This window comes from Rhinatrema bivittatum, chromosome 7 (assembly GCF_901001135.1).
Source record: "Rhinatrema bivittatum chromosome 7, aRhiBiv1.1, whole genome shotgun sequence".
NCBI classification, from domain to species: domain Eukaryota; kingdom Metazoa; phylum Chordata; class Amphibia; order Gymnophiona; family Rhinatrematidae; genus Rhinatrema; species Rhinatrema bivittatum.
In genome coordinates, this window is record NC_042621.1 from 268,090,464 (window position 1) to 268,103,241 (window position 12,778).

The window sequence follows — 12,778 nt, forward strand, 5'->3', positions numbered from 1 at the left end:
AGTGCTCTGGACATCAGACTGGGGCAACGATTCAGTTTCTAACAGGACGACAACCCTAAGCACACAGCCAAGACATCACAGGTGTGGCTTCGGCACAAGTCTGTGAGTGTCCTTGTGTTGCCCAGACTTGAACCAGATCGAACATCTCGGGAGAGACCTGAAAATAGCTGTGATCAACATGCCCCATCCAACCTGACAGAACTTGAAAGGATCCGCAAAGAAGACTGGGAGAAAATCCCCAAATCCAGGCGTTCCAAGATTATATTGTCATACACAAGAAGACTTGAGGTTGTAATCACTGCAAAAGTGCCTCATCAAAGTACTGAGTAAAGGGTGTGAATACTTATATAAAAATTTCAGGTTCTTTTTAAAATTAATTTGCACAAATTTCTACAAACCTGATTTTGCTTTGTTATTATGGGGTATTGTGTATAGATTGAGGAGGGGAAAAAAATGCATATTCCCTGTTCATCCCTGGATCAGTCCAGACTGCTGGGTTTTGCCTCCCTTTCAGCAGATGGAGACAGAAAAACTTGAAGAGCACCCCCTCTTAACCTGGTGTGCCACCTGCATCTCTTCAGTATTTGTCTCCAGCAGATGGAGGTGGTGCAAAACCTGCGGTCTTGAACCAAAATCAAGATTTAAAGAAAAGAAGTAAATCTGGTGAGACCATCCCCCCCTGGTAGCAGGTCTGGTACAGCAGGGGTTGGATACCCCACAAGGCTCCCCGTTCTAGTCAGGCACCAGGGGTGATCACCGGATGTCCAGTCCCTCCACCAGCCTGGACCCAGAGCAGCCTGTATGCCATGCTGGTAACCCTTTTCCTTTATTACGCTCCACATTAAAAAAAAAAAAAAAAAAGGATAAGAAGTTATATAAAGGCTCTGTTTCTGTTGGCAGAGTCATCAGTATGGGGGGGGGGGGGGGTATTTGCTCCTTTGGTGTCAATGGCTAGTTTGGAACCCGGAGTCAGGCCATCGCCCAACATCTCTGTCAAAGAAGGCTCAAGTTCAACCTCTGCATTAAGGACAACTCATGCCGAGCATAGAGGGAAGCTGGTGAAGCATTGACATCTGTCCCTACCGATGCATGGTGCTGAGCATGAGGACAGTCTGGCGTCTGCTGACAACTTACTGAAGCAACCTCTCAAAATCTTGGGGGCTCACCACATTCTCTAGTGATTTTTGTTTTAGCTACTGATCTTCCCCTCTATTCCAAAGAGGACATGGTCACTGCTCCTGCTTCTTGGTCTGTGTTGGTGATCTTTGAGGAGGAGTTAGAGAGATGGATTCAGCAGGTCATGGAAAGGGAGCTGCTGGTGCATGGACGGCACTGCCACTGCTTAACTCTTTACATACATACAGTTGTCTGTGCTGAACTGACACAGGTATCTGACCTGTCCCAGATCTGCCACTGAGATCCAGAGGGGCATCAAAGTCAGTGACAGCCGAACTGTTGGTTATCCCTGGCTCCTCGGGAGAGGAAGCCCCACTCAGAGGGCCCGAGGTTCCTCAGGCTTGTGGGCCCACCAACCAGCTACACCAGTCATCAACCCGTTAGATGGGGACAGAGCACCCAAATGTCCCTTCCCTCCAAGCTGCAGTGGGTCAGAATCTTCTTACTTCTGGGATGCAGAGGTTCTGACGGTGGTTCAAAAGTTGAATTGTTGGTGGGCCTCTCCTCCTATCCCTTGCCTCCACCAGGAGCCGAGAAAGGGAGTCCAAGAATTGATTAACATCAGGGATTTAAGAACTGATTCATAATATCATTACTGTGCCCTGTATTTGGGTCTAAGAATGTATTAAAAAGAAACTTTTTTTTTTTTTTTTAAACATGTTTATATCCTTGGATGCATTCTAAGAAAACTGTTGTATGATTTACTGTCCCCTCAAGGGGTTTTGCTTGATTGTTACTTTTTTTTAGGGTAAATATGGGGTTTGTGTATTTAGGCTATGCTTTATATTTTGGCTGTAATTGTGTGAGTGTGTATGTATGTGGGTTTGTTTTTTACTACTACATTTGCTTGTGTGTAATGTGTATAAACCTTTTTACACCAATTTTGATACATAACACTTTTTTCTATATCAATAAAAATGCAATAGTTGCCAAAAACCTTTAACCATGGAAATAGATGTGTAAAAGTAACATTTCTATTAAGATGAGAGGATGTTAACTTTTTTTGTTTATATTGTTCTGTTGATCCCCTATTTCAACAGGGTTAGTGGCTTTTTTTGTATTTTGCCGTGTGTGTGTATCAATCAGATAAAATACTTTCTTTGCCTGGGTTAGTATTTTTGAAATTGCACTATTTTGTGTTCAAAGAACTTAACTGTTCTGATTTTGTTTTCTGGAATGCAAAGTAATTGCAGTAAGTGGAAGCCCCAAAAGGAACAAATCAGAAATGAATTGCTTATAATTTTCTTTGTGTAGCATTTGGGAATTTTGTTTAGATAAATAGGACCAGCTGCTCTCAAGCTATAAGCAAGCATGCATACATGCTTTTTTTTATATGTAAATGGTACATTAAAAAAGTGAGAGCAATGTAGTGTCATTTAAGATAAGAGATTTTCAGTTTAGATTGTTCTGAATCAGTAGGAAGATATTTCCAAAGGAAAGGTGTAGGCATACAGAGCACAAAAAGAAAGAGCTTGTCTGAACATAGTATGGTTAGTCACAAAATTAGTTTATACTCTTGTTCTTTCACTTGCTATATGATTGTAATCTTTTTGCTTATAACAGCGGACAGTGAAGATAGTACGGTGTCTATCCAGATCAAACTTGAAAATGAAGGTAGTGATGAAGACATTGAAACTGATGTATTATACAGCCCTCAGATGGCTCTGAAAATGGCGCTGACAGATTGGCTGCAAGAATTTGGTGTACCTCTTCAGTACAGCAGTAAGTATTTCTTTAACATTTTATATGAAATCTTAGATAAACATGTGCTGGAAATTTTCACCAGTATATAGGGCCTAATGTAATAAAGGTGCAGTCAGAACGCAGTTGTACCTGTGCTTATGTGCACAGACTGTGTTTCAGTGCAGCAAAGAGTTTTGCACATAAAAATTGTACATATTGCGTGGAGCCCTTGCATGGAAATTCCATGCTAAGGCATTAGCTATTAGACCAGCGCAGCTCTCTGCATTGGTGGTAACTCGTGTTTTCTTAGCACTGAAAATTTTATTCCTGGTTAGAAGTAAAGTTTCTAATGCTAGTATTTACTCTATGGACAGAAGCAGGAGTTCTAGTGCCAGGAGCTGTAGCTGGGATTTATGCACTGAAGACCTGCTTTGCATGCACACAATTTATGAACACATTTTTTATTTTAATGCATTAGTATGCCATTTGTTTACCGCACTGAGTTACCTTTTTATTTTTTTTAAGCATCTGCATTAAACTCTGTGCTTAATTTCAACAGTGGTCTTAGTGCAGGGCTTATTACATTGGCTCCTTAGTTTGTGTAATGTTTCAGAATTTTGAAAACAACTTAAATATATGTTGTCAGCATTGAGACATTTCTTTAATTATTGTAAAAGAATGTTGCAGTAAAAGTTGTATTCCACTTTTCAAACAGTATATACATTTTATTTTTTACACTGAGATCTCTTTTATGGGTAAGTATGTAACTCTTTTGATGGGGGTGCTATATCCCAAAGGGCTATAAAAACATTTCTTCATTGGGCTGCTTCCAACTGCTCTCTTGCCAGTATTCTTGTCCCAAGGGGTGAGTTCTTTTCTGTTGTGTTCAAATGAAAATCTACTGTGATTTATTGTAAAGTAATTAAGGTTTTGCTAACGTATAGCCAGATGGACTCAAGACCAATGGGTTCTATGCTCTCCTGCTAACAGATAGTCTGATTTCAAAGTGGACGTCACCTTAGATACGCCCCTGCAGTGACCTCAGCCCTTCAGTATCTCTCAGTCTCCTAGTAGATGTAGACTTGCTTTCCCTATCTGGATCGCTGTACCCTTTAGAAGAAGAAATTCTACTTTGTTAAAACATTTTTATTGGCATTTATCATATACAGATACAACGTTGAGGATGTTGTGTTTCTGATGCATATACAACTTTTATTTCAATAACAGTAAAACACCCCCATGCAGACATTCTGTATCAGTGAAATTCAAAAACAGATAATAAAGAATCCAAACCAGCAAAGCGAGGTAAATAAAGAAAAATCTTCAGTCATTCAAAATCAAACTTATTGATCTGTGTGGAAGTGCCTGCAGGTAAGAGTCCCAAGTAGATAGAAAATGCTGCCTGTGCAGTGGAGAACTGCGGGAGGATAAGTTATCCATGTTCATCATGAAATGAAAATGATTCCTCCATGCCCAAAAGGAAGGTGATGCTTCACTCCTCCAACCAGATAAAATCACCCTCTTCCCCACCAAACTTGCTTTTTGAATCTATAGACGAGGTCTAGGATCTCAAACTCGTAAGGGAAGAATACAGCCAAATAAAAGCCATAAAGGAGCCACGGGTATAGAGACATCTAAAAGATCTGCCAAATGCCCAGCAATGCGACTCCAGAAACGTTTAATAGGGGGACAGGTCTAAAAGGCATGAGGCAAAGTTCCTAGAGCCTTTTTACATTGCCTACATAGGGCAGAAGGAGAAATGGTCAGGTGGTGGGCTATTTGAGCGGACACGTACGCTCGCCCCAGGAATTTATATTGCAGTTCTCGGTAATACATATTAGTAGAGATCTTGGCCACCCGTCTAAAACAAACTCTAAGGATCGACTGAGTTACTACAAAATCTCCATCCTTATTCCAGCGCTCTACTAATATTGAACAAATATCTACCCTAAGAGTTTTCTCTACACATTTTATAGTAAGCAGATAACGAGGGAGTCTTTTCCTTTTCAAAGCTAAATATCTTATCTAAGATGTGAAAGGTCAATTGCTGCATGGAAGCTGGCAGTAAGGAGTGAAGGTAATGCTGAATTTTCAAGTAGGGGAAGGTATGCTGATTCCCCAGTCCATATAAATCTCGCAATTCTGCGAAAGACAGGACCTTCCCCTCCCCCGTTATTAGCTGCCCCAATTGGGGTAATGCCTTTGGACGCCCAGACACGGAAGTCCGCAGACTTACAGCCAGGGGAAAAATCGACATTTCCAACTATAGGCAGTAAATAAGAACAAAGCCGATGTACTTGTAAGACTCTGGTAAGCTTCAGCCATGCTTGTTGGATTGGCTTTGTGATTACAGCCTGTACTAAGAAAGACTAGAGTCTACTCGCCTCAGACTGCAGAACATATTTAAGATCTATCTGATCCTCTAAAGCTCTTTCCGCTAATACATTGATATAAGAAGATTTATCCAATAACCAGTCTCTGGCTATGCGCAAGTTACTTGCCAAATTTTATATGATAAATCTGGAACTCCCAGGCCCCCAATGCCCCATTGCTCCTTCAGCCAAGAAAGTGGAACTCTGGCCTTCCCACCTCTCCACAAAACATTCTGCAGAGCCCTGTCTAGGAGAGACAAATCTCTGCGTTTAAGCTGCAGGGGTAAATTTTGGAGAACGGATAACCATTTTAAATTCACCCGCCCTTCCAAGGACAACAGTAACGCTTTCCAATTAGTCAATGTATCTTGGGTATATTTTAATAGCCGTGGAATATTACACTTGTACACTAGATCCTGGGACACTTGTATCTGGACTCCCAAATAATGGAAAGACTCACCCGCCCACAGTAGAGGAAAGGGATGAACCCATTTCTCTTGCAAAGCATTGGGAAAAGCCAAGGCAGAGGGATTTGCCTTTGTTTAAGCATAGCCCTGAAAAAACTCCGAACATCCATATCAATTGCAGTAGAGGGTAAAGAGAATTCAGAGGGTCAGTGAGAAATACCAGTAGATCATCCGCAAATGCTGCGCACTTGAAAACGATTACTGTGGGATCTTGATATAAAAGCTTTATAGCATCATAAAAGAAACCCTTGAAACCCATTTTCCGTAAGATATAGAATAAATATTGCCACTCCACGCGATCAAATGCCTTCTCAGCATCGAAGCTAATAGTTAAGTAGGGAGTGTTCATCTGCTGGCACATAACCATGGCTGTCAATACTCGTCATATATTGGAAAGAGCATAACGCTTTCTCACAAAACCCATTTGACAGCTGCCAATCATTGAGGGAAGTATTGCTGCCAATCGATCAGCCATGAATTTAGCTAGCAACTTTTGGTCAAAATTGAGCAGGGAGATTGGGCGGTAAGATTTAGGGAGGAGTGGGTCTTTACCCGCCTTAGGAATGAGTGAAATGTGCACGAGGTTAGCATTGACAGGAAAAGAACCAGTTTTGATGAGCTCTGAAAACAAGGAGGATAGGGGGATTGCCAACTGCTCATTTAGATATTTATAAAATTCAGCAGAATAGCCATCAGGGCTCGGGAGCCTTAAAGTTCTTGGACTGACAAATAGCCAGCTGAATTTCTCCAGTAGTAACGGGGCGATTATGCTCCTCCTTTTGGACATCTGTTAAGCAGGGGAGGCCTCAACCTTTCAACTACTATATCTCAAGTACTTATAGCTTCACGTAAACCTTCCACTAGAAAGAATTATTCCTACAAATGGAAACGGTTTACATTGTGGTGCACTCAGAAAGATTTAGATCCTTTCACTTGCCCCACAACCTCACTACTCGATTACCTTTACCATCTCTCAGACTCTGGTCTTAAGACATCATCGGTAAGGGTACACTTAAGTGCAATCTCAGCTTACCATAACAAACTAGGAGATGCACCTATTTCTACACAGCCTCTCGTAACTAGATTCATGAGAGGTCTCACTCACATTAAACCTCCAGTTCATTCCCCAGGCATACAATGGGACCTGAACGTAGTATTAACTAGGCTTATGCGTTCTCCATTTGAACCCATAAATACCTGTGCCCTTAAATACCTTACCTGGAAAACGGTATTTCTCATAGCCATTACATCAGCTAGAAGGGTCAGTGAATTGCAAGCACTAGTCACATACGAACCTTTTACAAAGTTCCTACATGACAGGGTAGTACTCCGTACTCATCCAAAATTCCTTCCTAAGGTTGTCACGGAATTTCACTTAAACCAAACAATAGTTTTACCTACATTCTTTCCTAGGCCTCATTCCCATCAAGGTGAAAGAGCCTTACACACTTTGGACTGTAAGCGTGCGTTGTCCTTCTATTTAAACCGCACAACAGCCCAAAGGAAATCCAGTCAGCTGTTTGTATCCTATGATCCAAACAAACCAGGTAAAGCAGTGGGTAAGCATACTCTGTCAAACTGGTTAGCAGATTGCATACAGTTTTGTTATGAAAAAGCAGGCCTTACTCTTCAAGGGCGAGTAAAAGCACACTCAGTCAGAGCAATGTCAACTTCAGTAGCACACCTTCGCTCTGTACCTATTCTGGACATTTGCAAAGCAGCAACATGGAGTTCTCTTCACACCTTTGCAGCTCACTACTGTTTAGACAAAGAAGGAAGACAAGATTCAGCATATGGACAATCTGTCTTAAAGAACTTGTTTCCAGTGTAATCCCAACTCCTTCTACATCCAACCTGCTGTGATTTCGGCTGATTCATTTCGACAACAATACTTCACTGTTGCTTCACTACAAAAGACTCAGCCTCTAGCTTGCTAATCACCCATATGTGAGGACTAGCATCCTGCTTGTCCTGGGATAAAGCAAAATTGCTTACCTTGTAATAGGTGTTATCCCAGGACAGCAGGATGTAGTCCTCACGAAACCCACCCACCACCCCGCGGAGTTGGGTCCGATACGTTTTATTATTTTATTTTTGGCTAACGCTATTGCTACAAACCAAGACTAAAGGGAGACCCCTGTGGCAGGGAATATCATAGCATGCTGGGCATGCTCAGTAGGCACTCTGGTGCCAGTCAAAAGTTTCATAGAAACTTTTACAGAAGTTTTCCGTACATAGGGCTCCATTACTGATGTCACCCATATGTGAGGACTACATCCTGCTGTCCTGGGATAACACCTATTACAAGGTAAGCAATTTTGCTTTACTGGTCTGTAAGGCAGACCGCTTGTTTGTTCACAGTGGAAGGAGGCAGTGCGAACGAGCTTTGCAGGCTACCACAGCTCGCTGGATCAAGGTGGTTGTTACAGGAGCTTATGCGGAGGCAGGAAAGCAATTACCCTTTCAGGTTAAAGCTCATTCCTCTGGGGCTCAGGCAGTCTCCTATGCGGAAGTTAGGCTACTGTCTCCCATCAACATCTGCTGAGCGGCAACATGGGCCTCCTTACACACCTTTTCCAGGTTCTATCACCTGGACATTCAGGCTCAAGAGGGTGCAGCATTTACATGGGTGATGTTAACTAGACCACGGGTGACCCCCCCACCCTGATCCAGGAATAGGTTTTGTACATTCCATTGGCCCTGAGTCCATCTAGCTACACGCTAGGAAATGGAGAAATTACTTACCTGATAATTTTGTTTTCCTTCGTGTAGACAGGTGGACTCAGCATCCCGTCCACAGCTGCCCAAGAACGGTGCCAAGGGAATTGTCCATGAGATGAATATCGATTCCAAGAGATTAGGGGTAAACTGTCGCCCAATCCCTAGATCAGGGCATCTAAATCTTGTTGGGATTCAGCCGTTTGAGTACAGTTGCGGTTATCCGGTTTTAGTCAAGTTGGTTTTAATCAAATTCTAATGAAGTTTTTCAATAGTATGTCCACAATGGCTTTTGAAGAGAATACTGAAGGGCTGAGGTCACTGCATTGTGTGTATCTAGGGTGACATCCGCTTTGAAACCTGACTCCTTCTCCATCTGCTAGTAGGGGAGCATATAACCCATTGGGCCTGAGTCCATCTGTCTACACTAAAGAAAACAAAATTATCAGGTAAGTAATTTCTCCATTTGAAAAAAAAAAGTACTGGAACTTTCAGATTGTCTCTGCAACTTCCTCTTGTTTGGGCGAAGGAGTATACAGATCCCACCTGCTCTCTTGGAGAGTGGGTTTCTGCCCTCCAGAAGGCACAGGTCTCAAAACACAAATTCTCACAAACTTAGCCAAAATGACAAAAATCTGTTTCTTCCCTTAATTCCTTAACCAAAGACTTGGCAGGGCAGGGTCTCTCCCTTCCTTATTTAGGAAGGCAGCCTAAACTTGCAGAGCTCACCAAAAATAGTCCTGTCTGCTCCAAAACCAAATCTATACTGCCACACTATCCTAGCTCCTAGCCCCTGCTTCTGCAATGGGATTCTACCATCTAAGTTGTCATCGGGGGGGGGGGGGGGAGAGAGGTGTGGTAGGGATGGTATCTCCCTCATAGCTCACTAATTCAAGGTCAGGGATCTATGGCCATCTTTTGGAGATCTAGGGGATCTCTATTACATTTGTAGGCCATTAATACTGAGGCTCGCAGTGGCTTACAAGCAAACATATGGGCTGATACAGTACAATGCGCTCCAGCGGAGCGCACTGTTACCCCGCGATTGGACGCGCATTTTGGACGCGCTAGCTTTACCCCTTATTCAGTAAGGGGTAATAGCGTGTCCAAAATGCATGTCCAACCCCCCGAACCTAATAGCGCCTGCAACATGCAAATGCATGTTGATGGTCCTATTAGGTATTCCCACGTGATACAGAAAGTAAAATATGCAGCCAAGCCGCACATTTTACTTTCACTGGGCACCGGGAAAGTGCTCAGAAAAGCAGTAAAAACTGCTTTTCTGTGCACCCTCCGACTTAATATCATGGGAATATTAAGTCTGAGGTCCCGAAAGTAAAAAAAAATTTGAAATAGGCCTGTGGCTCGCGGGTCGAAAACCAGACGCTCAATTTTGCCGGTTTCCGAACCCGTAGCTGTCAGCAGGTTTGAGAACCGACGCCGGCAAAATTGAGCGTCGGCTGTCAAACCCGCTGACAGCCGCCGCTCCTGTCAAAAAAGAGGTGCTAGGGATGCGCTAGTGTCCCTAGCTCCTCTTTTTACCGCCAGCCCTAATTAAAATAAATTAAAATACTGAATCACGTGCATAGGAGAGTGGCCTGTGCGTGCGCTGGGAGAGCGGGTGTTCACCCGCTCTCCTGCGTTTTTACTGTATCGGCCCGATACTCAGTAAAACATAGAACAAAGACATAGGATAAAATCTCAAAACATAAAAACAGTAAAATAAGATTAAAACCAGATAAAACTTAAACAATATCTTTAAACACAATATGGTCAGCAGCATTACAAGACTTTCAGGCTAAAAATTTAGGGTAAGTTAAATGCCTGCTTAAATAAGTTTTTAAAATATCTACATTTATTTGGGCACCTTACTGATCTAATTTCTCTACAAGTGCCTAGTAACTTATGGAATATCTAGTTAAGTGCCCAGATGATACAGTTGATAGGTACTATAACCTTTGTCTCCTGAGATTTTGGGTTAGGATTTCTGTTGTCTCTTGAATTTTGTAGTCTTTAATTACTTTCAATTTTGTAATGATTGTCTGTGCTCAAGAGACCAAGAGCTGTAATAGCAAAATTAACTGAACTGCATTTAAATGGAAGCTTGCACATTCATTTGTTGTATGCCTGGCCATAGTCCATGGTCTTATTTTCATGCTATTTGTTGCTGTGTGTCACAATTATGCAATAAATATCCTTTTCCTGCTTGATAAAGAATTTGGGCTGAAGTTGTGGATATGTTGTGACTGGCGTTCCCAACATTTTGCAGTGACACCTGTGACTGTGAAGAATTATCTTATTGTTTGGAAACTATCTTTCTCCTCTTAATTTTGATAAATTTTATAATAAATCATGAAATAATAGGAAGAACAATGAAATAATGGCTTCCTTTCTTAGTTAGCATCCAGTCAGATGAATCCAGAATAAGTGGGTTATGCATCTCTACCAGCAGATGGAGATGGAGCAAACTGACATCACAGTATATATATACCGCTGCAGTGACATCAGCCTGCCAGTATTCTCAGTCTCCAGCAGATGGTGGACATTCATCTCCCTACTAGGGATTGCTTCAATTTGAAAAAGGAGAGAGAAGGAAAGTAAATTCACCCCGCTCTCCTGTGGTGATATCAAAAGATCCCTCCCCTAGTTGAGAATTCCTGAGGTGATTTCCGTGGTCCGTCAGATGAATGCTTTGGTCCAGTAGCTGGTTTTTCAGCTGGCATGGACTTAGCTATTAAGCAGTGAAAGGCAGCAGGTGCAGGAAGCAAAGTGCTCTGTGCACTGTTCCGATGTTCATTCTGCTCCATGGGAGGTTGAGGCATGTGGGCAGGCTAGTGGGTTGACCAGCCTCTGTCGGTTAGGCCCCGCTCCGAGGCTTTTTTCGCTGTGCACCATGTGGTGGGCCTCAATGGCATTTTTTGCGCTTTTTTAGGCTGCCCTCTACAGGATTATCGGTTTGGTGTGTGCATCTAGCTATGCGTTCAAGTTGTGTGTCCAGTTTTTGGACACTTACACAGGTCTAGTAGTCTGTCTGTCCAAATTAAGCGGTTCCTTAAGTTGCCTTCTGCTTACCTGTGTGCTTAAGTTTTTTACAACATCTATCACTAGGGATGCCTAGGTTGGATGCCTAAAATTTTTTGGACGCCCTTAAAAAAATAAAAACCAAAAACAAACACCCATAAAAGCAGCTAGAGGCTCGCCTCCGGCTGCCGATCATGCTGCCAGTCTAATGGCGCCTATAACTAAGAAACCTAAGCGCCTTTCTCTTTGCACTGCCTGTCATATTCGGGCATCGCAGCCAGGAGTGCCCACTAACTTGTGCCAGCGCTGTTTGGAGGCCCAGAGAGAATTATCTTCTGATTTCATTATGTCTGGTACTTCCCAGCTGGATGTAGGTCTGGGTAAAGATGTTTCAGTTGGGGCGCCTGAATTTGGAACTCCCCTAACTGGTTCTTCAGCAGGGGAAGGCAACTCAGTGATTATGCCTCAAGTACCTCCTGGTCTGGATACTTCTACATTTTCATGGGTAGAATTTTTCCAGGGGTTGCAATCCTTTCTTCAGGCACAGTCCTCAGTCCCGTCCAATGTTCCCAGGGCAGAGTGGCAGGTACAAACCTTGCCGTGACCTACTGTTAAGCTCCAGAGTACTCCTAGAGATCCAGATAGCATGGATGATGACACCGATCCTGACTCTCTTGAGGATGGTGAAATTTCTCCAGGATTAGAACCTCATAGGATTATGCTAAGGTTCTTCCATAGAGATTTCCCAGACCTTGAAAATGTTGGGAGTACCTGGGGCAGATTCCATTTTTGAGCCAAAGAAAACTCCCATTTTTGTTTCTCTGCGTAAAGCCTCTTGGTTTTTTTTTCTCTGTGATGGAGGCCATTCAAGAATTGATTGATCTTGAGTGGGGCGCCCCAGAGGTTAATTTCAAAGGAGGTCGGGTTTTGGAAGGCCTGTACTCTCTGGATCAGGTGGGGTGAGAGCATTTATGGTTTCTGAAGGGGGATGCACTTGTATTTTCAATCTCCAGGTGGATGACTATCCTCATAGAGGGAGGAGCGGCCTTGAAGGATGTACCTGATAGGATTGAAACTACGCAGGCGTTTGAAGCAGTGGCAATGACTTTGCAAATAGTTTCTTGTTGTTCCCTGTGGCTCGCTCTTGTTTACTTCTCTCTCAAGATGATGACTCTGGGGTGAATTTCAGGGAAGTTATGGAGCCAATGGCCACCTTCTTGACAGATGCAGGCTGCAGTTTGGTCCATATCTCAGCCAGAGGGATGACTTCAGTAATAGCGGCCAGGCATCAGTTATGGCTGAGGAATTGGTCGGCTGATGGGATCTCCAAGGCTAACCTCA

General features: G+C 43.0%; 1 protein-coding gene across 1 annotated transcript in view; it reads left to right on the forward strand.

Annotated features, from left to right (window-relative positions):
• Positions 1-12,778, forward strand: part of OGA (O-GlcNAcase) — a 182,125-nt gene that overhangs the window by 77,028 nt on the left and 92,319 nt on the right. The window contains exon 8 of the mRNA XM_029610211.1: positions 2,740-2,898. Coding sequence (XP_029466071.1) covers positions 2,740-2,898 — 159 coding nt within the window. The remainder of the gene's footprint in view (positions 1-2,739; positions 2,899-12,778) is intronic.